The 23,450-nt window shown below is 38.3% G+C and overlaps 1 protein-coding gene across 1 annotated transcript; it reads left to right on the top strand.

The window, feature by feature from the left end:
* The first annotated feature begins 6,227 nt into the window (after positions 1–6,227).
* Positions 6,228–22,172, top strand: csrp2 (cysteine and glycine-rich protein 2). The gene is made up of 6 exons (XM_084710604.1): positions 6,228–6,365; positions 9,325–9,447; positions 11,752–11,920; positions 15,424–15,553; positions 17,869–17,962; positions 21,951–22,172. Exons 2-6 carry the CDS (start codon positions 9,336–9,338, stop codon positions 22,025–22,027), a joined length of 582 nt encoding a protein of 193 aa, XP_084566730.1. The 5' UTR covers positions 6,228–6,365; positions 9,325–9,335; the 3' UTR covers positions 22,028–22,172.
* The last annotated feature ends 1,278 nt before the right edge of the window (positions 22,173–23,450 follow it).

Raw genomic sequence — 23,450 nt, 5'->3', positions numbered from 1 at the left:
GATAATTTACTTTTCTTCTTTAGATAAAGTTAAATCTTTGAGTTTTAGAAACCCCAAGAAAGTGTATTTAAAAACCTACAGAGAAAATCTATTCAAGTGAAAGTGAATGTTGGTTAAAACTTTAATATTTTCAATTTAAAAAGTTACATTTTCAGACACCACAATAATGACAAATCAGGTTCACAGTTCACTGTGACCAAATTGTGATATACATGTTTCTTAGAGTTTCTAAAACTCAAAGATTCAAGTTTTTCTAAAGAAGGATAAAACATTATCTCAAATAAATATTACAGGTCTGCTTTACTTTTTGAAGTTTATTTCAAAACTTAAGAAAACTTTGTTCAACAACAATAATAATAATAATAAATGTTTTATCTCCAGTGGCCACTAACATGTAAAATTAACCACAATCTATACATATATATGTATAATACAGTATGTATCTCAGTATAAGAGACAGAGGTGGAACCAAGTCATCATTTTGCAATTCCCAAGTAAGTCCCAAGTCTTTGCACTCAAGTCCAAAGTCAAACCAACAAGTGCCAAGTCTTAAACTTTGAGTTTCGAGTCCTAAACAAGTTAAAATGTGCTCTTCACCAAATGTAACACTATTTTTTTGTGGTTTCAGTTCATACAAAATTTGATAAATAGCTTTTATTCTCAAATTTAAGTGCAGTTGGAGTAAAAGTTTTTTTTTTCTTTTATCTTTCTCTTTCATAATTATGACTTTTTAATCTAATAATTTGCATTTTTTTGTCATAATTTTTACTTTTATCGCATTATAACCTTTTATCTAATAAATTTTATAAACAGCTTTAATTCTTAAATTTAAGTGCAGCTGGAGTAAAAGTGAATAATTTGTCTTTTTATCTTGCAGTTTGTCAAATATGGACCCCGGTCCTATTTGCATAACCGGAGCCTGTGAATGAAAAAGCTTTTTGCTCATTTGTTCATAGACCATAATCTCAAAAGCCTTTGGGAGCATTGAGTGACATCCTTTCTTGCATCATACTGTATGTCAATGGTGCAACTGAACAACACGCCTGTTGGGCGATTGGCTGTTTGCATGTCAGTTGTAGCACGCTCCATTAGCAAGGGATATGATAGGACATTTATGAGCCAGGGCGTGTTCATTATGTTCCTCCATGGCGATTTGCATTTAATGCATTTAAGTGAACATTTTATTGAATTTTCTTATTGTTATTGACGATACATATCACTACTTTTTATTGCCCAGGCCTGAGTCCCATTTTATCCCAGTGTCTCTGTAATTGTGGAGTCATGGACACTGACCTGCACTGAAGCGTCACAGGCTTTCACTTCCTCAGACTTGCCTCTGCACCCTCTGAGAAATCCTGCAGAGATCCACCACTGCTCTGAGATTTTCTGCGCGGCCTTTGAGCTTTAGAAACGGCTTTGCAACCCTTTCCAAACTGATACACAACACATTCCTCTCTCATATCCTTTGGTATTTCATTTGACAGAGGCGTAATTTGATTGCAGGAACTCTGTGGTGTGAGTGAGGTTTAGACAGAGCAGGGCTGGCTGCACTCAGCCTGACTGTGTTCAATCAGCTGAATGTAATTAACAATCAAATGATGGAGAGAGGGGCAAAAGCTTTTTCTTTCACGAGTGATCTGTTACTTAAATAAATGACATAATAATTAGGACATCTGTAATGTGTGACTGCAGATTGCCTTTGTCTAATATACATTTTATCAATATATCTGACACTATTCATTATACAAAATATACAATCCTTTTCACATCACGGCGCTGCAGTGTCCAGTATCTGCACATATATTCTTCATGTTTGTAATTAAATTATCCAATTATTATTATTGATGGAAGTATTTGATTTCTACTCCTTTGCAGATACTATGTGCCATCATTTTTGGCCAGTGTCATTGTTTTATCCCTATACTGCTAATAATAATAATTAAAAAATTTAAAAAATAATATAATAATTAAAAAATAAAGAAATTATGCCTTCTTTCTATGGCCAAAAATGACCATCTCATATCATTTCCAGTTCTTGCGATCATGGTCTGATCTATTTTCACAGTATCAATTTTAATCAGAATGACGCTGAAATTAACAGTCGTCATATTGAAGAAGTTATGTCAGAGTTTATCGCTCACAACATGAGGCTGATTTAATGTTCTTCCATCAAGCGCTCTGTTGTTACGGACCTTTCAAAATAAATAGCATAATTGAGAAATAATAAAAGCGAGGTTTGTTGGCGACAGTGCCATTTACTGTCTGCTGTCCCTGGTACATGATATTCTAACAGAAGGAGACTTGGATCAGTGTCACATGTTGGTTTAACTAAAAAACAAACTTAATGTGTCTGTTTGCATCCAAGTCCTTAATAATGCCTAATTCAAGCCCACCCTCCTCAAAAGGGGTTAATTTTATTGTTTTAATTAAATTGAATTATTCATGCCAGTCTGCTCCCAGTGTAGCTTCACTGTGGTGAGACTTGTTTTGATGCCATGAAAAAGGTCATGAAACTAAAGGTCACATTTCATAACCAGCAGAGTTTGTGTTACGTCGCGTCTCTTGTCAAACTGAGCTGGATCCACGCTCGCTCCCTCACCACGTGGTTCTCTGGAGGCGGCAAAAGTTCACACATCCTGCGCTCAAGCAGAAGTACAGATGCTTGTGTAAAAAAAAAGTAGAAGTACTGATCCAACTTCTCCGAGGGACATTTCTACTGTTGTTTCTGTGCAAAGTTAACGGAGCCTCACCTCTTCTCTGGTTGGGCCTCCCTTCGTTTACATCCTTCACAAATCTCAAGAAACTCAGTGTAACTCAGTGTAAACAGGAGAGAGGTCATGTCTCAGGCCTCCTCCTCTGTTGAGAGCGCGTTTCTCCGCTTTAACATAGATGGCTTCCTTAACTCCTCTCTCAAACCATCTGTCCTCCCCGTCTAGAATGTGGACATCGCTGTCCTCAAAAGGAGTCTGCCTTCTCCTTAAGGTGTAAACAGACAGCTGAGTCCAGGCCTGAGGAGTTAGTCCCCCTGTGTTGAGCCGTGCGTCTCTTCAGTGGCTGTTTGGTTTCTCCGATGTATCCGTCACTGCAGTCCTCGTTGCACTGGACAGCATACACCAGGTGACTTTTTTGTGTATGTGGTGTACAGTCTTTTGAATGTACCAGTTTCTGTCTGGGTGTGTTGCTGGGTTTGAAATATACTGGGATGTGGTGCTTGTTGAACACCCTCCAGAGTTTCTCAGATATCCCAGACACATACAGGACCACTTTGTTATTTCACTTGGGTTTCTTTTCCTCATCACCCTCGGTGTTGGTCTTCTTTCTGTTTTCACAAAGGCCCAGCTGGTGTAGCCACAAGTTTTGAAGGCTTCCCTCAGGTGCTTATGGTCTTTCTTTCGGGCTTGAGTGCTGGTTGGTACCTCATCAGCTCTGTGTTGCAGAGTTCTGATAACACCTTTCTTTTGTCTACATTTTTTACTTTATTTATTTTTTATTGATAAATATATTATGCTGTTTTTGTCTTGTTATATATTTTTTGTCTTGTTACGTTTTGCATTGCTTTTCTTCTTGTTACGTCTTCTTTTTTTTGCTTATTACAACTCTTACATTATTTGTTCTGATTGTTACATCTTTTTCATCTTATGTCATTTTCATCTTGTTACATTTTTTTTTTCATTTTTTTTTGTATTGTTGTTGTTTTGTTGTTGTATTTTTATTGTTATATATTTTACATTGTAAAATAAAATAAAAAATAAAGAAATACAGGATATGATATTTGCATCTTATTATAATAGATAACAGCAGTGTAAATGAAATGATTGAGAAATTGGATCTGTAAATATGTTAAATATAAATGCAAGAATGGTATAAAAAAGAATTTGGGATCAAATGTAGAGTATTAATGCTGTATTAAATCAAGTGTTGTATAGTTGGAGTTTACATTCTGTGTCCAGCAGGGGGCAGCTTAACTGCAAGTTTCAGCTGTCTGATACAGCAGTGGAGTTTGAAGCAGTTACAGTATTTATAATATAAATGATTTGATACATAGATACACAGGAAAACAAACTAAAATTTGCATGAGTCTACTATCTCCTGCAATGCTGTCAGATGAGCAAGTTCCTTTTCTTGCAGAATTCCATGAATTTTTGACTTTTATACACATTAAGCATAACAAAGTGTTTGATCCAACCACAGAAGCTGTAAGACAATGTGTCCTCTAGTGTCCTTCAGTTTGGAGCGGTCGTTGCGACTCACCTGCCAAAACTAAAGTGCTCTAAAGAGCCACTGGTCCAGAATCATTTAAAACAATACAGGGAAGGTCCTTTTTGGTGCAGGAGTAACACACTATATCATTATCACAGGTTTCTGATGGCACTTCCCCCACACAGTGTGACTAATTCAACACTCCTCACAGGCTCTTCCCATCTGGATCTGTACGAGGAAGTCATATCAAACTGGTGCCTGTCTGTGTCTAATGATGTGGCTCATAGAACCGTTTTATAACCAGCTAGGCTGCCACATATGTACATATCTTTCTATGCTAACATGAATGTATTTGAAATTTATTTAAGGCAGAACAACCTTTTTCTTTCCTTCTTTCTTTCTTTCATTAAATTCTCGGGTGCAAATATGCCAAGTCAGTCATCTTAAAGGGAAAATTCCACACTTTTCATGAGGCAATAAATTCAATGTGTGCTATCTTGACAGAGAAAGCTGAGTTCTGCTGCAAAATCTGTTGTTCTTCCTTCATCCAGTGATGTCACAGTGATGTAATTGGTGTTAAGGAAAAACTAGATGAGTGTTTTTGTCACCTAAAACTCTGTTTTTGGACAAAAAAGTAATAGTTATAGGCTACAGCTGTTATACCCAGCAACATTAGCGTATGTCAGAACCTCATGCCTAATGCATCCTGGTACATGTAGGCACTGCCAACACAGTGCAAGGTGCTTCTTTTTTCAGTCACCAAAATCCTTTAAGTTGAACTAATATAATCACATTAATTCTATATAATCAGGGAATAAATATTGTCTTTACAATGATAAAACAAAGTGTATTCATCTAATGTTTAAATTTTAATTTTAGCAGTCCTGTCACCTTGATCATACATTGAAGTGGAGCTGTATACTTTTCAATTTTAAAATAAAAAATTACTTAAATCTAATTCACATTTACATTACATTCATTAAATACAACATTGGAATTGTAAATAAACAGATGCTTTTTAAATTGATAATATCAAAGAAATTTCAGTCACCTAAAATTACTGTTACACAAAACACTTTTTGAAATAATGCACTGATCCTCTGAAGTTCTTCATGGGTAAAGAGGTCATTGGAGGTCATGCTGTTAAGAAAAGTATTTGGAAAGTCAGATTTCTTACATTTTTGTTTTAAATGTCATGATTTATTTTATAACTTTGCATGAATGATGTTCCTGTATAAATGTAGCAATTAATTATTTTGTTTGCTGATTGGTGATATAATCATCAGCTGATATTTTAAAGTTAGCAGCAAACACTTTTTGTTTGAATATTCATCACTTGTATTGATTTGACAGACAAAAGTGATGGATAAAATAAAATAAATTCATATAATATTGTTTAAACATGAGCAATTTTATAAAAAAAAAAAAAAAATTGTAAATAATCTAATATTTTTCTTGGTCTTATAATTCGACTACTCTGCCTTTAACTAAATATTCAGGTCGTATTAAAAATTATTTTTTTAAATAAATATTCAATGTTGTTTACATCATAGGTAACACCAAAAACAAATAAACAGCACATGTATGACTTCATGAAATGTATAAAAATAATAGAAATACATTATGCTCGACTTGTTGTGGATTCATCAAGTTGAAAAGTTAATTATTACTGTAAAATAAGTATTAGGTATGTAAGGAAAAATAAATTTAAACTAATGTCTGTCACCCAGAACCCATTTACCATTTACAATACTGACTGGACATCCACAGAAAAGTGGAGAATTTTCCCTTTTATCTTTAATGGGAAAATTATTTTTTTCTTTTCTTCTGATTTGAGATTCTCATCTATAAAAACCTCCGTGTAAGCTGTCCAGTTCACTGTTATATACATTCGCGTTGTTAATTTCCATGGTTTAATGACTCATGGTCCTCCATTCACTATTTGCTATAATTTCTGACAGCACCTGAAGGCAGCAGTGTTGTGTTCACGCCCCTTTAAAAACCCCTCCTCCCCGTGAAACGGTAAATATGTGGAGTATGTGGCATTTCATCGTCAGTGTAGTGAAGTCTGCTGCTGAGGTCCTGTACAGAAATCTGTCTGGATATTTAACGCATTCAGCTGGAGCTCAGCCATCTTTACCTGTTTTTGTGAAGTCTACATTAAGGTAACTTTTTCCACTTTTTAAAAAATTTAACATGTTTGCTGAAACTTTATGGTTTACACTTCAGGTCGGCTACTGTTAAATACAGAATATATTACATTTATTATGTTGTTGAGACTTTCAAAGAGGAAATGTTGTGTTTTTTTAGGTTTACAAACTAGTTTTAGAGCAGTTTAGCTTCAGGTCCTACAGTAAGTGAATCTTTTTACATGTGTAATACCTAATTGTTTCAGTAATATTAATTATTTGGATGTACTTTTGTTTTTAGCATTTACAGCCGAGGGAAATTCAGCTGAAAAGGGCAGCAGCTTGCTAATGCAAAACTCTGTACAGTATAGACACATATATGTCAGCCATATTGACATGAAACAGTGGAGTAAACACAGGTTATGATTAAGTCTAACTAAAAAAAATAACTTGAAGGTCACGTTCCCTTCACAGAACCTTGCTAGTGTGCATATTGGCTCACTAGCAGCACCCTGACTGTTTGACCTGAATGGAACTGAACCTTAATCAGTATCATTGATAACACCTGTGTATGCACCTCTGTTTCATGTCAAAATAGTTGCTGCGTTTTTCTTCTTAAACTACCTACTTAAAAACACCCAGAGCCAATTATCAGGCTAACAAGGGGTAGCATAGAAAACATGCTAGCTTAAATGACAGGGAACACATCTTCTGAATGTCTGTAATGTATTAAGGCACTTATAAGACTTTATTAACACTTTATAAATATTTATAATCATGAAAGTCAACTTTAGAAGGTTAATACAGTACTATAAATTAATGTATAATAAGTTAAGCATTCATTCATGTTGCCAAAGTGACAACAATATGTTAATAATGTCTTATAAATGTCTTATAAACATGATAGATTTGCTGTTACTTTACTTAAAGCTCAAAAAGTCATGCTGTAGCATGTTAATGACGTTTTTAAGACATTTTTCCAGTTTGAAAAAACTTAATAATCTGTTATGAGATGTTAGAGCAGCTGTAACTGGCTAAAATTACAGAATGTATAACTTATAACAAGGCTTATGAGGTTTTACAAGTGGTGGACATAATGTATAATAAGTTAAGCATGTATAATGTGTTATACACCCATGCCAAAGCAGAAACAGTGCTTGACAGAAGAGCCTGAGTCCTGGGTTACACAGCACACTGCAACTACCATAACATTAGCTAGTTATAAAGACACAGTGACTGTACTGTATGAGGTTATTGACAATTGTATGATACAATACAAGCCTTATCAAGACTCAAAGACATTGTAATGTTTTATGAATATGCTTATAATGCATTGCAGATATGCGATTCATTATATTAATTTAAATTAGTGTTATAAAAGGTTAATACTGCTTTGTGTTATATATATATAAAGTCAGATTGGAATTCAATTAAACACAGTGACAAGATGTAATGTTACCATTATGTTGAAGTGCTACTGTTGGTTCAATATGGTTTCAAGGGTCAGAGAGGTCACAGTGTGTATTGACAGTAGTCTTCTGAAAAGTTATGCAAAAAGTGACATGACAAAAAAAAGGACTTAAATTTATAATCTGATATAAGTTCATTTTACTGCAGTAATATATTCCAGAGTTTCCACATTGAAAAGCTTCAGTGAATCACTCTTATTTTAAGAGTTCAACAGTAAAGTTTCATTAGTCATGGTTCAGTGGAACATCTTAGTGTCCAACGATGATCTTAATGCGGTTTCACGTTGTTTTCTTGGTAAAACACTGAATACTGAATGAAATTAGTCAGATTTAAGGACATTGAATACCAGCACAAATACTGGACTTTGGCAGCTTTGGTTAAAGAGTATCATTAATGATTTAAAGACACATATTTGACTTGTTAATCTCAGTGAGCTCTGTAAAACTTTAAATATATGGTGGTCATCTGTACAGGCAAACTAAAAGAAGTTTCTATCAAAGTTGGTCTGCACCCTTCAACACTGACCTTATCATCACACCCAAGCCCTGAGGGAAACTGAAGGCTAATGTTAGTGGTCTTTTGATCCCGTCTCATGCTCAGGCCTGCTCCGCAGCCTCTAATCCAGCTGGGAGGAGGACTTACTGACTGACAAGATGAATAGTTTCTACTGTTTTTGCCTTCTGCTCAATTAATTCAAGAATAACAGCGCTTTTTAATTTTCACCTCCAAACTACGCTATCACAGCAGGCTTGCTTTGCGGTCGATGCATGAGTGGAGTCTTAAAATGTTAAATTTGTCTCTTATGGAACCTCATTGACGCCCTCTTGACACTTTTAAAGGAGAGTGAGTCTGTAATTACAGACAGACGCACATGTGAGTCAGGGAGTGAATAAGTGTGGTAACAACAGTGTTTACTTCATGCTCACACTTATTCTTTGCTGTTTGTGTTCTGCAGCCACAGCCCAACAGGCAACAAAAGCCCTCAGGCCGGCGCCCTGAAACATTCCTCTGGGTATTAGTCTGCCCTGTTGTTTAGGCCGGCCTCTTTTGCATTGTTTTGGCCTGGAGCAGTGGTTTTTAATTCAAGCAGCAACATTTAAACCACAGATCCAATGATGCAGCCACTCAAAGGCAGTTACTACAAAATGAATCAAGCAACTATGTGCTTTAAATAAGACAAATACTCAATGACTTTGAGGGACAGTTATGAAAACAGCAATTAAACCATAATGGAGTTGAGCAGGGCGCGTAGCCCCAGCAGAGATTGTCAGACGCTGCAGTTATAGTTACACAAATTTCTACTTGGTGCATCCTCCACGTGAAAACGTGTGAAAATGAAAGAACAAGGACTTTGCTGAAAAACATTCATGCTCAATTTCATGCTCATCTTTCCCTTGTGAGCAATGACTGAAAAAGTCCATTGTTTCCAAAGTTTGATGACAACATATCAGCAGCAGTACGAGAGGGACAGACTGCCCCAGATGCTTCAGTTTCTCAGAGCTCGTATCTCTACATCTCTTCTCAGAAGCACACACAATGCCAAACTGGGGAGGAGGCAACAAGTGTGGAGCGTGCCATGGGACAGTTTACCACGCTGAGGAAGTGCAGTGTGACGGGAAGAGTTTCCACAAATGCTGTTTTCTCTGCAGTAAGTACAGCTGGAACACCAAAACATCTGGACCAAGATCAAATTTAAAGGACCATAGCAGTGTTTTTGCATTGTTTTAGCTCATGAAGTAAAGACTGAATATATTTTATGTCACTGCTAACCATTTTTGAAAGCATAAAACACATTTTACATTGATTTCCCACACTCAGGCAGCTACTGAATTTATTATTTTACATTCATTTGTTTTATAATAAATTCAAGATCAGTTTACTTGTCATAGAGAGCACTACTAGCCTGTGAAAACAGTTATACAGTATGATGTCTTTTGCATCTGTGCAGGAGCTTTTGAACATCTGAAGAAATAACACTGGTGACAACATGAAATAATTCATCGTTTTGGGTCATTTTTTAATAAAAGATTTTCTGATTTTATCTTCTCAAATGTGAATATTTTCTGGGTTCTTTGCTCCTCTGTGACAGTAAACTGAATATCTTAGCGTTGTGGACAAAACAAGACATCATCTTGAGCATTGGGAAACTGATGGGAACATTTTTCAGCATTTTCTGACATTTTCTGGACTAAATAACTCATTTAGAATTGGGAATATGGTCGACAGATTAGTCAATAATGCAAATAATTGTTAGTTGTTGTCTTATTTGTAACAGAAGGCTTGGGGACGTGGGGCTTGAGGCACATGAGCGTTCACCAGGGATGGATATTCAAAAAGAGGCTATTGTATTGCATTTTTTACCCTGTGATAGGGGCTACAAGTCAGGATATTTTGGCCCCTGCTGCTTCAGTTTGGAAAATTCCTTTTTAACTTGTCTTTTATGAGCCTCGCAACTTTACGAAAGTGTAATACTAAATCATTGGAGCAGCCCTTTATTGTGCTCTTGTCATGTGGTAATGCACATGTGAATGGTGTCCTCAAATTGAGACGTTGAGAAACACTGAGAAATTGTGAGAAACATTACTCAACTCAAATGGTCACTGAAAGTTAATATCTGAGAATTGAGTCAAGCCTCAGATGTCCGCCTTTTCCCATGAGCACTTAGACTCTTGCTTTGAAGGAACGGTCTCAGACAGCTCAGACATTTTAGTAGCTGTTGCCTAAGCTTGCCAAAAGCCTTAAATATAATTCTATTAACGCAAGACCCGCCAAGAACAGATATTGCATCAGCCTGCTCATATTATTTGTATTTTTAAAGTAGTAAATGATATCTACTGTATTATTTTTTTTGCTTTGAAGCTGCAAGAGAGCCATGAAATATCAGGGATTAAACTCAATCCAGGGATGAGTCAGGAGGAATACTGGTGGACTCAGTTTCACCTCTCCACAGCTCATCAAAGGGAGCCTGTACTGACATTTCTCTGACGGTTGGTTGTTGAGTTCACATTGAATTATTGTCAGAGTGTTAGATGGGTGGGCGGCTTGTCCTGCTCCTGAACCACCCTTGAAAGGTCAGTGAAGATGTTCCAGCTAAGATTTTGTACGCTGACGAGGATTATACAAAAACTTTCATTTAGCTGCTATCAAGAAGAGAAAAAAGCGATCTGAGCCACAAAAGATGAGTTTTTTTTTCCAGTGGTTCCAGTACAAAGGCAGCTTTGTCTGACACTCCCACTGAGGAGATGATGAGCAAAGGGACTTGGTGTCCTTGAGTCTTGTTTGTCCTTTCCTCCATTTTCTCAGTTTGACATTCACCACTTTTCTATTCTGTGAATGAAAGGCCACTATAAAGTGACAGAAATGTCACACAGATACAAACAGAGCCTCATATAGCTCTTTGTACATGCACTGCGGCTTTATCCTTTTGATTTGATTAGACTCTATGCCAGTGGCACGAATGAAGATTAATGACTGTAGTGGAAGAGAACTGGAAATACTTGTAATAAAAACTCAGAGAAACCACAACAATTGCAACAAAGCTAGTTAAGCAAACATGAGGATTTAAAATCAATTTGATTGGTCATTCAGTAATCTCCTAATAGATTTGCAAAGCTATTATTTTGAAAGTATTGGCCTTGAGATCAGAGAGATATGAGTTGAGACATTTTTCCAGCCAGTTGTGTGAAATCTTAAACCAGTGTCAGATGGTTGCACAGTGCAGGCCAGTGTGTGGAGAATTTAGCTAATCCCAACAGCTAGTGTGCAGCTTCAGCTACTGTGATGCTTTAGCTTTGTTTCAAACAATGCCTTCTTTACATACAAACGTGCCAAAAATTGATTTGTTGAAAATAGTAGTAGAACAGTAAAGAAAGCATATAAGAAATTGCATCTGGAGCATGTGCACAGTGACACCATTCCACTTACATAACTCTTTCTCTTTATGTATCCTCAGTGGTCTGCAGGAAGGGCTTAGACAGCACCACACTGGCTATTCATGACCAGGAGATCTACTGCAAGTCCTGCTACGGGAAGAAGTACGGCCCTAAAGGCTACGGCTATGGTCAAGGGGCCGGGTGCCTTAACATGGACCGAGGAGAGCGGCTGGGAATCAAACACGAAGAGTAAGTCGGGCTGCTGCTGCACGAGCGCTGCGTGTTACATTATACATTTCAAGACTGCAATGTGATTATATACAGTACAGATGCTGCACAGAACTGAGTCACTGTGACTAATCATCACGCTAATCATGAGCAAGATGATCATGTCAGCCAACATGCGACCAACGTTATCTGCTAAAGTCTACTGTGTGGTCGCTGAAGTCATATGTTTTAAATGGTGAATCATGGTGTTGTGCTTCTGTCTCCCTCCTGGTGACTTGCTATGCTTTTCAGAGCTGTGCTGACATCCATTCCAGCTCAGCAATGTTTCCATCTGATTTGATGATAAAAAAGACAAATTTAGATACTTTCACAGTAAAAGTGCTGCAGTACTGTCAGTGACTCACAGAATTACCTTAAATTTGACTCCATTTCACAATTTTAGCGATTCAGTACAACAGAAATGATATTTTGAAGGAGCAGCGTGTAAGATTTAATGGCATCTAGTGGTGAGTTTAAAGATTACAAACATCTCATCTCACCCTACCCTTCCAAGTGTTTCAGAAAACCTATGGTGTTCCTCTGTAGCTACAAAGGGCTTCTTATTGTTAGGTGATTATACACTGATGAAAACACACTTATGAATATTATATTTCATTTCTGCCCCGAACTTTTACACACTGGACCTTTTAGATGTACACTTTTAGATCTAATTTTACAGTAAAAGTTTTGCCATGCTGCCATTAATGACAAAATTATCTTAAATTTGATTCTATTTTGCACTTGTACGAAACAAATGACATATTGAAATGTCTGCATAGGGGATCATTCATCAGGCTTAATTGTTCAAGTGGTAGCAGTCAGGTTGACGGGGTCAGTGAGTTCTGTGGCACATTGCATGCAAGGATGTTTATGAGTTGTGGCTGCTGACTCTGACAGAGCCATTGTCTCCTAACAGCATGAATCCATGGTGCTGAGCTTGAAATAGTTTCCAAATGCATGAAAGATACTTTACATGTTATTTATGAAACCAATGTCAAATACAGACATGATATTTTATTTTCGCCCTTATAGAATACTGCAGGAATGACTTTTGTTGTAGTTTTTTTTAAAGTTAGCATTACACTGCCCTCACAAAAATTGTTTCATTGAATTTTAGTCTAGAGCAGAAAATAAGCTCTAGTGAACAAAAGTTTGTGATATTTACACGTTTGATTCACCAAGACTTCACAAGTGAACATACTTTTATGACTTTTGAAATGTACGGCATGATGAAGTTTAATGTCTCCAACATTCTCTGGAGTCTCAATTAGCTATCTGTTAGCAATCACCTTTCTTAAAAGGATGAGGGTGTAGGATTTAGTGACATCTAGCAGTGAGATTGCAAACAACTTGTCCCACACTCTCTTTCCAAGGGTGTAGGAGAGCCTATAGCAGCTGTGAAACTCAAAAAATGAGAAAGGCCTTACATAAAGCCCAGGAGTGGTTTGTCCATTCAGGGTTACTGGTAGTGCACTCCACTGAAGAGGGCCAGTGCCCTCTGCAGATATAAACCAGGGTTCAACATTAATGGGGTTTTTTTTCCACTTGCTCAAAGTAAATTTTTACTTGCCTAGGCAAGAAACATTGCAGTGTTTCTAAAATGTCAGACAACAGTGAAAAATGTAAAATCTCACTTTCTTAAAATCCAATTTGATATATTTAAACATCTTGTTTTGTCAGTCAAAAACAAGATATTCAGGTTAATAGAAAAGCAGGAAATCTCCATATTTGACATGCTGAAAACAGAATTTCCTGCCATTTTTGCATGAAAATTTACTTTAAGGATGAAATTACCTCAAAATAGTTCTTTTTTACCAGTTAGTTGCTAAATTTACTAACCCGACATGGCATTTTACTTACCCCAGGCAAGCAGGCAATCCTAATTCTTGAGCCCTGCAAATGCCTCATTCTACTGTCATGTAAAGACAACGCTTCTTATTTTCAGGTGATTATAGACTAATGCAACACTGGAACACACTGGACCTTTAACTACAGGCTTTATTTAAGGCATCTACATAAAAATGCATTAAAAAAAACCCCATCAACTTTGAGGCAAGGGAACTGAAGGTGTAAATGTGATATCTCATTCCTGCAGCACTCTGTTGCCCTTCACTGGTAAAGCAGCTTTACAAGTGGGAACAGCTTGATGAGGGGGTAAATGGCAGTAAGAGCCACTGCTGGGTGGCCTGGTGATTACAGATTGTCCAGTAACTAAAAGCCAACAGATTTTGGCTCTTGTTAGCGTTTAGGGCCACAGTCTAAATGTCTGTAATGGTAGTAGCAGTCAGTTTCATTGTTGGGTCAGCTGCTGCAGTCCTGGCGCGTGTTGGACTCCTCAGCAGGCCAAACACATAAAGTTTGAGCCGTCCAATTTAAATATGTCAAAACTGTGAATGAAAACCTCTGCTCTTCCATTGCTCCTCCTGTTTCTCACTGCCTGAACCGCTAAACTGTGAGAGGGGAAAGAAACCTTGACGGGAATATTGACATACAGTTGGCCTCTTTATCAAATCCAGCTTGGCTGCAGCAGGTCTCAGCTGCTTTTGGGGAACAGTGCAGATCCAATAAGAGAAAAGAGAAAAGTCAAAGCTGAAGACTGGGGGTGATGATCTAAGAGTTCAGTACATCACCTAAAAAGTCCAGTTCATTACTTTCCAGCGGGCTTCCAGCCTGGTATGGGACGGGTCCGCTTTCTGAGTGCTCACACTGCAAAACAACACCCACCTCTGAGGCCTGAAGAGAGTGTCAGACCAAAAACAAACAGGAAAACACAGACCCACACACACACCTACCCAAGATTGTTTACTCCTGAAACCAGACGTCAGGTGATGGCTGTTATGAAAGAGTCGATTATGCAACCAGCAGGATCCCGCTTTCCCTCCTCTGTGTCTTCGGCCACAAAGGGCTTCATTCAGGGGCCGCTGCTGGCAGTCACCCCTCAGTAAGCACCGCTCCAGGGCCCCAGTGTTACCGTGCCCCTCTCTCTTTCCCACCACGGGCTCAGAGCAGAGTGATAGTACAGGAGTGGGATGTGCCAGGTTTATTTCTGGTCTGTCTGCCTGAAAATGGTGTTGTAATGTTTAACTGATACATAACTAAGGTATTTGCTGAGGTATTTATTACTGCAGAGGTCAGTGTTTTTGGTCATACTTGAATCACCATGAGTAAATGTTTTCTCAAAAAAAGAGAGAATGATCTAAAGGGGAGGTGTTAACGTTTTTTGTATGGTATTTCAGAGGCAAGTTCACTCCAAAAGCAGGAATCTATCACTTAAAAAGAGTTTGCACAGAATGATGTGTAAAAAATATCTTCTATGATCTTAGTTACTTTTTAAAAGGATCAACTTCAGCCTTAAGATGACAATATAATAATAAATTCAGAGGCTAGATCGTTTAGATTTTATATATACTGAAAAGATGGAGATTTTTATATTCAGGTTTTTTTTTAATTAATTTATCACGTGTTTTATATGCTTTCCCCCCCAGGACACATACTCACAGACCGACCACCAACCCCAACCCGTCCAAATTCGCCCAGAAGTTTGGAGGTTCAGAGAAATGTGCCCGGTGTGGAGACTCTGTCTATGCAGCAGAGAAGGTCATGGGTGCAGGGAAGGTGAGAGTTTGACCTGAAGTGTTGTGTGGAAGAAGTATTCACCTCACTTATTCAAATAAAAATCTATTTATTTATTACTTTTAAAGTATCAAAGAACAAAATTACACCATTTTGGATCAGTGATTATGTTTACATGCAGACTAATTTTCAGCTGTTATTCTGAATATGGCAACATTTGGTCATGTAAACGGCGTTTTCCAATTAGATATTCCTGATTAGGCCTAATTCCAAATGTAGCATTTTCCGATTCACACGTGGGATTAATCAGATTTTAGGTTTCTTTTGACATGTTTACAATGCATTAAGAATATGTGTCTCTTTTTGGGGGGGGTTTATGATTTTAATTTATCAGACAGTTGAAGATATGACAGGAAATGGGAGGAGAAAGTGGAGGAATGACATGCAGTGAAGGGCCACAGGTGGGAATTGAACCCACAGCCTGCATACGTGGGGCGCATACTCTACCAACTGAGCTACCCAGAATGTTTTAGTTTTTACAACAGATCTCCTCTTGCTTGTGTACGTTCAGGTCTGTGCATTGTAAACAAATAAACAAGCCAACAGTTTGCAAGCCTGAGGTGGAGATGCATGCACAAAAGAAAAGGGCACATCTGTGGTCAGAAGGAGAAACATGCCTGCTTTTAAGCACAATGAAAGAGGTTTTTGGATCCTCTGTAATACGTGTCGTCATGTTCAGTGGAATATGCAAGGCAGCATTTAAACAGGTGGAATATTCATTTTCATTAGCCATGTAAACAGCTTTGTAGAAATATTGTCTTTTTGGAATAACGGGAATAGTTTGTGCATGCACATGTGGTCATTGTTTATTCCTTTAGTATATCTAAGATACAGTAAATACACCAGCATGAACTGACAGTGAAGCCAGACAGATGAATAGAAATGGAGACAACATGCACTGTCAGGGTGTAAATTGAGGCATCTGCCAAGATATTAGCCAAGTCGACTATTTGGCTGTCGCTAGTGGAGCCAAGTCGCAAAAATTATGACTCTTGGCAGCGGTGAGGACTCATTTATCGTCTTGACTACACAAATGAAGAGTGTAGAACAAGGAAATCTGATCTCATACCACAAACTTAGAGCGTGGGGGTTGGGGGACGGCTGTTGTTGGAGGGAAAACGTAGTGCCGGGCATCTGTGCAACAGTTTGTTTTGAGGCATCGTGCCGTATTCTGGACGGGTATGTTGTGGTGTTTCTAGATAGCTGAAACTGTAGCTTGATTGTACCCGTGTCATACTGTGTCAGCTGTGTTCTCTGAAACAAATTTATCCACAGGGATCTAATCTAAGAATGTGCTCCTGCAACTTCCTCTGCTGTTTCTTGTTGACACAGAATTAAAGCTGCAGTGTGAACTTAACAGGGTTAGAATTGACCTTCCAATTGTGTAGTGTGTATTCAACTTTACAGAACAATAATTATATATATTTTGAGCTTGAACAGCCCAAACAGAAATGAACCTCTAACCGTAGCAGTGTTGGTTCCTTGAATCCACGAGACCACAATCTACATCACAAACCACAGGGGTGAAACTGGTTTGACTGGATAGAACGCACATGGTTCTCACAGCGCTGAACCACAGGCAAGAGGTTTAGTGTGGTCTCTCCTAATGAGAGAACGCAGATCCGGTTCTTCTGATTGAAGCCATTCCATAAACGTTTGGATGGGGGCTTCAGCTAACAGCTGGCGTTAATCGCCGGAGTTCTGGCGGGCAGCTGTTGTTGACACGCAGATTTACAGTTGATGAAGTCATGAGGATGTTTAGTTGGAAAGGAGAAAAATCAATGAGTCTCAGAGTAGCTGCTCACATGAAAACTTGTCCACGGAGGAGCAAAGATTTGTGTTCTGTCTCCTCTGAAAGCGGGAGTGGACCGTTTCCTGTCACTGATCACATGTGGATTCACACATGAGCTGATTTATAGCAGGTGATGTCATCGGGCGGAGAGCTGTTAATGTGCGTCCTAATGGGAGGAAATCTATGTGAGGCTCCATTCATTGGCTTAAGCATAACCTGTAATTTTCATCATAATGAAGACATTTAGAAGTGCCCCTGAGCTGACAGGAAAACTGAGCTGCTTTGATGGGATTAGATGAAGGGAATGATCACATGTACTCCAAGAAACATCTGCAATTAACAGCTATAAATAAATACAAACTAAATGGGTTTTTTTTGTCTGATTACAGTTTTGTTTCAACACTGTACAAGTTTAACAATTTCAGATGGATTTAGCATAAAAGCAAGACAGACTTGAGCTGCTGCCGCTCTACGCATAAAATTAAAATTCTGTTTCTCCTTACAGCCGTGGCATAAGAACTGCTTCCGATGTGCAAAATGTGGCAAGAGCCTGGAGTCAACAACTCAGACCGAGAAAGACGGAGAAATCTACTGCAAAGGTGATATCAAACACCTGAGAGGAAACTAAATATGTGATATATGTATATGTATATCAAAGCTTGTATCACAATTAGAAACTCTCAAAATGACTTAAAATCTCAAATAATGCTAAACTATTAGGGGAAAGCTCATTTGTTTTGACATACTAAGTCAATATTTTGTTATTTTGAGACAAGAAGTCATTATTTTTATATATTAAGTTATTATTTTGAGATACTAAATCATTTTTCTGACACACTGAGTCATTATTTAGAGATGCCAAGTCATCGTTTTAACATCCTAAGTCATTATTTTAAGATACTACGTTTTAATAAAGTTTCTTACCACGTTGGTGTAAATTGGCCTCTGTAGTATTGAAACACAATGTTACTGTTGCAGTTTTTAGTTCCCGATGGATAAGTAATGGCAGTCCATTGCTTAGATTTCACACAAAGCCAGGAATGATATAACACAGTAAAATAACATTTACGTTAGCCAACACTTGCATTTGGCAGAGCATGGATAGAATAAATCCTGCATGCAGCACTCCTCACAACAACAGAAGAAACTGCTACAGAGTGATCCAGCAGCAACAAATGCTCTCACTTCCAACATCCATTAATGAGTAGCATGTTTAGTTTACTCTGTGATCACCGACATAATGGACCTAAATGCATTCAAGCTGTAGTTCGGTCATGGAACTAACAAAAGACTGCACGTATTCATACCCCACGGAGGATGAATCCTTCTGACTTTTCCTCTAGCGCCACCTTCATGTTGACATTTTGTGGTTTTAAGTGACGTGTCCACACCAGCCTCGGCTATACTTGTGCTCAGTGCTAATTAGCGAATGTTAGCATGCTAATCTAAGATGGTCAACAGCTGCTAAAGATCAGCATGTTAACATTCTCAACATGTTGGCATGCTGATGTTAGTATTTAGCTCAGAGCGCTGCAGAGCAGCCGCAGAGCTGCTAACACAGCTGTGGATTCTTATGCTGCGTTCCAGATCGCTTGGAAATTTCCAACCTCCTGCTAAAAAATATTAGAATGGTACACCAGTCACAGTCAGAGATCATTCTTGTGAACTCGGGGCAAATCTATCTACCCCAGCTTCATGACAGTTGTCTGACATCACACAATATTGAAGGCACCCATGAAAGCTTAAACTAATACACACTATCACACAGCAAAACCTGTTCTGCATGTAAAGTTCTGTCAAAATATGCTGCCAGTCTTAATAAGTGGTGTAAAATAAAATTAATAATGGTGGCTGTTACCTCAAGCCACATTTTCTTACTCCATGTTCTTTTATGTAAGGAGGATGCACTTCTGAGGGTTCACTTGTGTGTTCACTTTTCAATCAAACTTAATTTGTCCCGGTCAGCCATGTTTTTTTTTTTGTTTACTTTTGGCGTTGTGCACCTGGAACACCTTGAGGCCGGAAGTTGGACATTTAAGCTGGGAAATTCTGATCTCTCACGTTGTTTCAAATGCAGGACTATACCCCTTCTCCATCAACATGAATGTGGTTTGCACCTAATTTAGAACTGTTCAGAGCATTTCCACCGAAATTGGTTTAAGAACACGAGAGGTTGGTTCCCAGCTGGCACCAAAAAGTGGCAGGTTTTCCTTGTGCAAACTAAAGTAGAAGTACAGTACTTTGAGCAATTTGCAGTGCCCTCCAGTGATGACACATCCTTGATTGCAATGGCTCCAAAATATTAGCAAGGTTTCACAAATCTTGAACAGAACTGGTTTAAGAACCAGAGCTATTTTGGTGGAAAAGGGGTATTAGTCTTGCTATGGCTTCTGTTCACTTATAATTAGGGCTGAGAGAAAAGTTAAGAACCAAACAATCTGTTTCAGACCAAAGAAAACAAACTGTCGGTACAGTATAATCACTCTGTGAGAATTCAACCAAAATGATTTTAACACAACACAACAAGCAGACCAGGAAGGGGTCGTGTCTTTGAAACCAAATCATACTTGCAAATCAGGAAACACATCAGGTTACCTGCTACATTTACATGATTTCATACTAAATAACAAGCTATTCCCAAATATGGATTAGTGAATAACTAGTTCCACAGCACAGTGTGATCATATCAGCAGAAACAGACCTGGATGGACTGGCTCTCATGTAACAAACCACACACACGCACACACAGGCTCTTGTACTCACCGTGATCCCAGATGAGTGTTGGTTTGGCTGGACGACACCGACCTTGTCAGGAAAACAGAGCTGCTCACTGTCCACCACACTGTCTCTCCTCATCAGCACAATGAGACAGGATGCTTTGGTCGAACAGAACATACACAGTCATAGAAACCGACATAAACACACGGACGTCAGCAGATGGATGTTTGCTGAATGTTATAATGAAACCTTGTACTGATGAGCAGGAATGTTGCATCTCAGCTCAAACCCCAGAAGGCCAAACTCTCCTGCTGCTGCCATCACTCAGTGGTTTGAGACATCCTAAGCAGCAGCTGGATATCGTTTGCCTCATCATGAACATCCTGAAGACAGATGTGGATGGCAGACCTGAAATGTCACATTTGCTAAAGAAAGCTAAAGAAATGTTAAAAACACTCCAGGAGAGGTTTGTCAGAAATTCTGCACCTCACTGTTTGACCACAACCTTGAGTCATGAGCTTATTCTGAACGTCACACAGTGATGTGAGATAAACAGCTCTGCACACACACACACACACACACACAGGTGTTTTATATTCTGTCCGATTAGACCTCTACTTGGGTTGAAGGTGGTCAAAGCCGTGCTTGAATTATCTGCAACCACCAGCTGCAGCTCACCTCAATACACCTCAACACATTACGATTATTTTGACAGATATTGTGATTATGATAGGATTCATGATAAGCAGAAATAATCATTTTTGCATTTATTGGGGTCTGTACCAAACATCATCTGGATAACAAGATTTTTAGTCCAGGGCATCTCTGCAGCACTACAGTGCTTCATTATAATGCTACTTTTTCATTCAGTTTTCCTTTATCAAAAATTGCAGCTTCTGCAATCCAGATAGCAATTTCACTAATATTTTGATTTATCATGCAGGCCCATTTCAGACCAAACAAATAAAACATGCACTGTGCTTCACAGCTGTGGGATTTAGTGAGGCATTTTAAACATTTGTCTGTCAAGAGAAACTGTGTGTTAACGACACAAACCCAAACTACAGTCTTTCAGAATGCTAAAAAGATGTTGTGTATCTGGACTTTAAGATGATTGCGTGCCCAGTTGAGGTCTGATGTGAATATCACTCTGTAATGAAACGAGACAGTGTGAAAGTCTAAGTGAAGAAAAGTAGATTTGTTCAGCGTGACATCTCAGTCACAGAGAACATGAGTTTCTTTTGTTTCCTGTTGCCCAGCAATACTTTGTTGACAAGGTTACAGTAGGTTAGTTTTTTTTTTACGTCATGATCGACAATAAGACAAAAAGCCCTTTCACAGGATTAACTTTAGGCTTGTACCATTTCTTGTCTTTCAGTAGAACATTTATTTGAAATTTTGGACATAAATATTTACATATTTATAATGCACTTACTTTAAATATCATGTATTTTTTGCTGTTGGTTTTATATTACCAGTGTGGAGAACCGTAACTGCCAAAACAAAAAAATATATGACTCAGTAAATAAATTAATTTGACATTAAATGCACCAATTATTAAAACAATAAATGCAGGCATTAATTTATAAAATGCAACATAAATTGATATTTGCTTTTGCATTGACCTTTGTACTAACTCCCCTATTTATGTACTTCCTAATTTAATTTTTTTGATTTAATTTTTCTTCATTATTTATTTCTGTAGTATTTCCCTTAGGATTTTTCCCGAACTTATTTATTTCTGGATTTTATTTCAACAAAATGAAGGGGCTGTTGAGTGCATGGACTGGGTTTTTAAACAGTGTTTTTTACTCAGTTGTCAAACTCTGCCACTCTGTAATGTTTACTCTTTCCCCTCTCTCTCCGCAGCGTGTTACGCCAAGAACTTCGGGCCCAAAGGCTTCGGCTACGGCCAAGGAGCCGGCGCTCTGGTTCACGCTCAGTGACAGCTCAACTGGATCGCACAGTCATAACTTTATACATTCCTCTGTCCAACATCAACATCAACCTTTTTCTTGTGTTTTTCTGCCTCAAATGATTTTATGTTGAAATAGGTGCTCATGGTACAAATAAAACCATTAACAAACCAAACATGTTCACATTTGACTGTATTTTATTATTAAAGCCATTAAAACTGAACCATGCCCATATGTTTACATCTGAAGCGGAGTTACAGTGATGTCTGAAGGTGGGCAGAGAGGCACTGGAGATGATTATGTGCTTTATCTTTTTTTTTTATTTTATTATTATCCCACATGGTGAGGTGAGAGGGGAGACAGAACAGAGACTTGTCAGGCTGCTGCTGGAAGATCTAGTGAAGACTGAAAATGGCTTTGAATTCATGAACTCTGCCCTAAAAACACAAAAAAAAAACACTCGCCCAGGTTTACCTCCTGTCACGTAAAAGGCATTATTAGAACACAAGTGGTTAGTTAACAGGTACTGATATGACATCTACAGCCGAGTCTTGACCTTTGACCTTTTAAAAGCTCGCAAAAAAATAGCTGCTGTGTGTCGTCTTTGTAGGGCAGAAGTGACATCAGTGGTTCGATGGGTGGAGGGGGAGTGAAACATGGAAATGATGACATAACCGTCCCCTTCTGATGATGCAAACATGAGGCCCAAAAGTTTCGGAGGCCTTGACATAATATAACCTCCCTCTATTCCTTAAAACTATTGCATGATCACATTTCAGCTTTTTAGAAAACGAAAAAAAAAAAAATTTTGGCGTCTGCCTTAGTTCTCTAGTGTCTTTGCTTTACAATTTGTACATCCAGTGGTATAACAAACCCAGCGGTATATGACATAGAAATAAAAAAAAAAGGATGACAGAGTCCACAAGCATGGAACATTCAAATATATTACACACTTGCACGGGGAGGGCCCGACTGGTGGCGACCTGAAAGAAAACCACTAAACACACTGGATTTGAGAGAAAAAAACTTAAAAAAAACAACAAAAAAACAAACAGACAAATGAACGTAATGCAGAAAAGTACTTGCAAATACTTAACATTCACTATATACAGACACGTGGCTTGCCGGGCTGTCACCATGGTGATGACGATGGGGTTGGGTCAGGTCAGCGAGAGCCCAGCTGTCCCAAGCGTCGTACATGCAGTGGAGTTTCTTGGCAAGGGGGGGGGGGGGTAGAGGGTATTTTAGGGGTTAAAATGCCTATAGACAGCAGTGTCGGACATCACTAAAAGCTACAGTCATACACTTGGAGTATAGTCACGTGATTTGCTTCTTTCCGCTTGTTTGGAGGAAAGAAATCCCCCCAAAAACTCACACAAATAAAAAAAAAAGAAAAAAAAAAAGTCTCCAGAAGCACCTTCGACTAACACTGACGAAAAGAAAATAAGTACAG

This window comes from Lutjanus erythropterus, chromosome 22 (assembly GCF_056507025.1).
Source record: "Lutjanus erythropterus isolate fLutEry1 chromosome 22, fLutEry1.hap2, whole genome shotgun sequence".
Classification (NCBI taxonomy): domain Eukaryota; kingdom Metazoa; phylum Chordata; class Actinopteri; order Lutjaniformes; family Lutjanidae; genus Lutjanus; species Lutjanus erythropterus.
The sequence above is the reverse complement of the archived record's forward strand: the minus strand, read 5'-3'. Positions and strand labels throughout refer to the sequence as shown.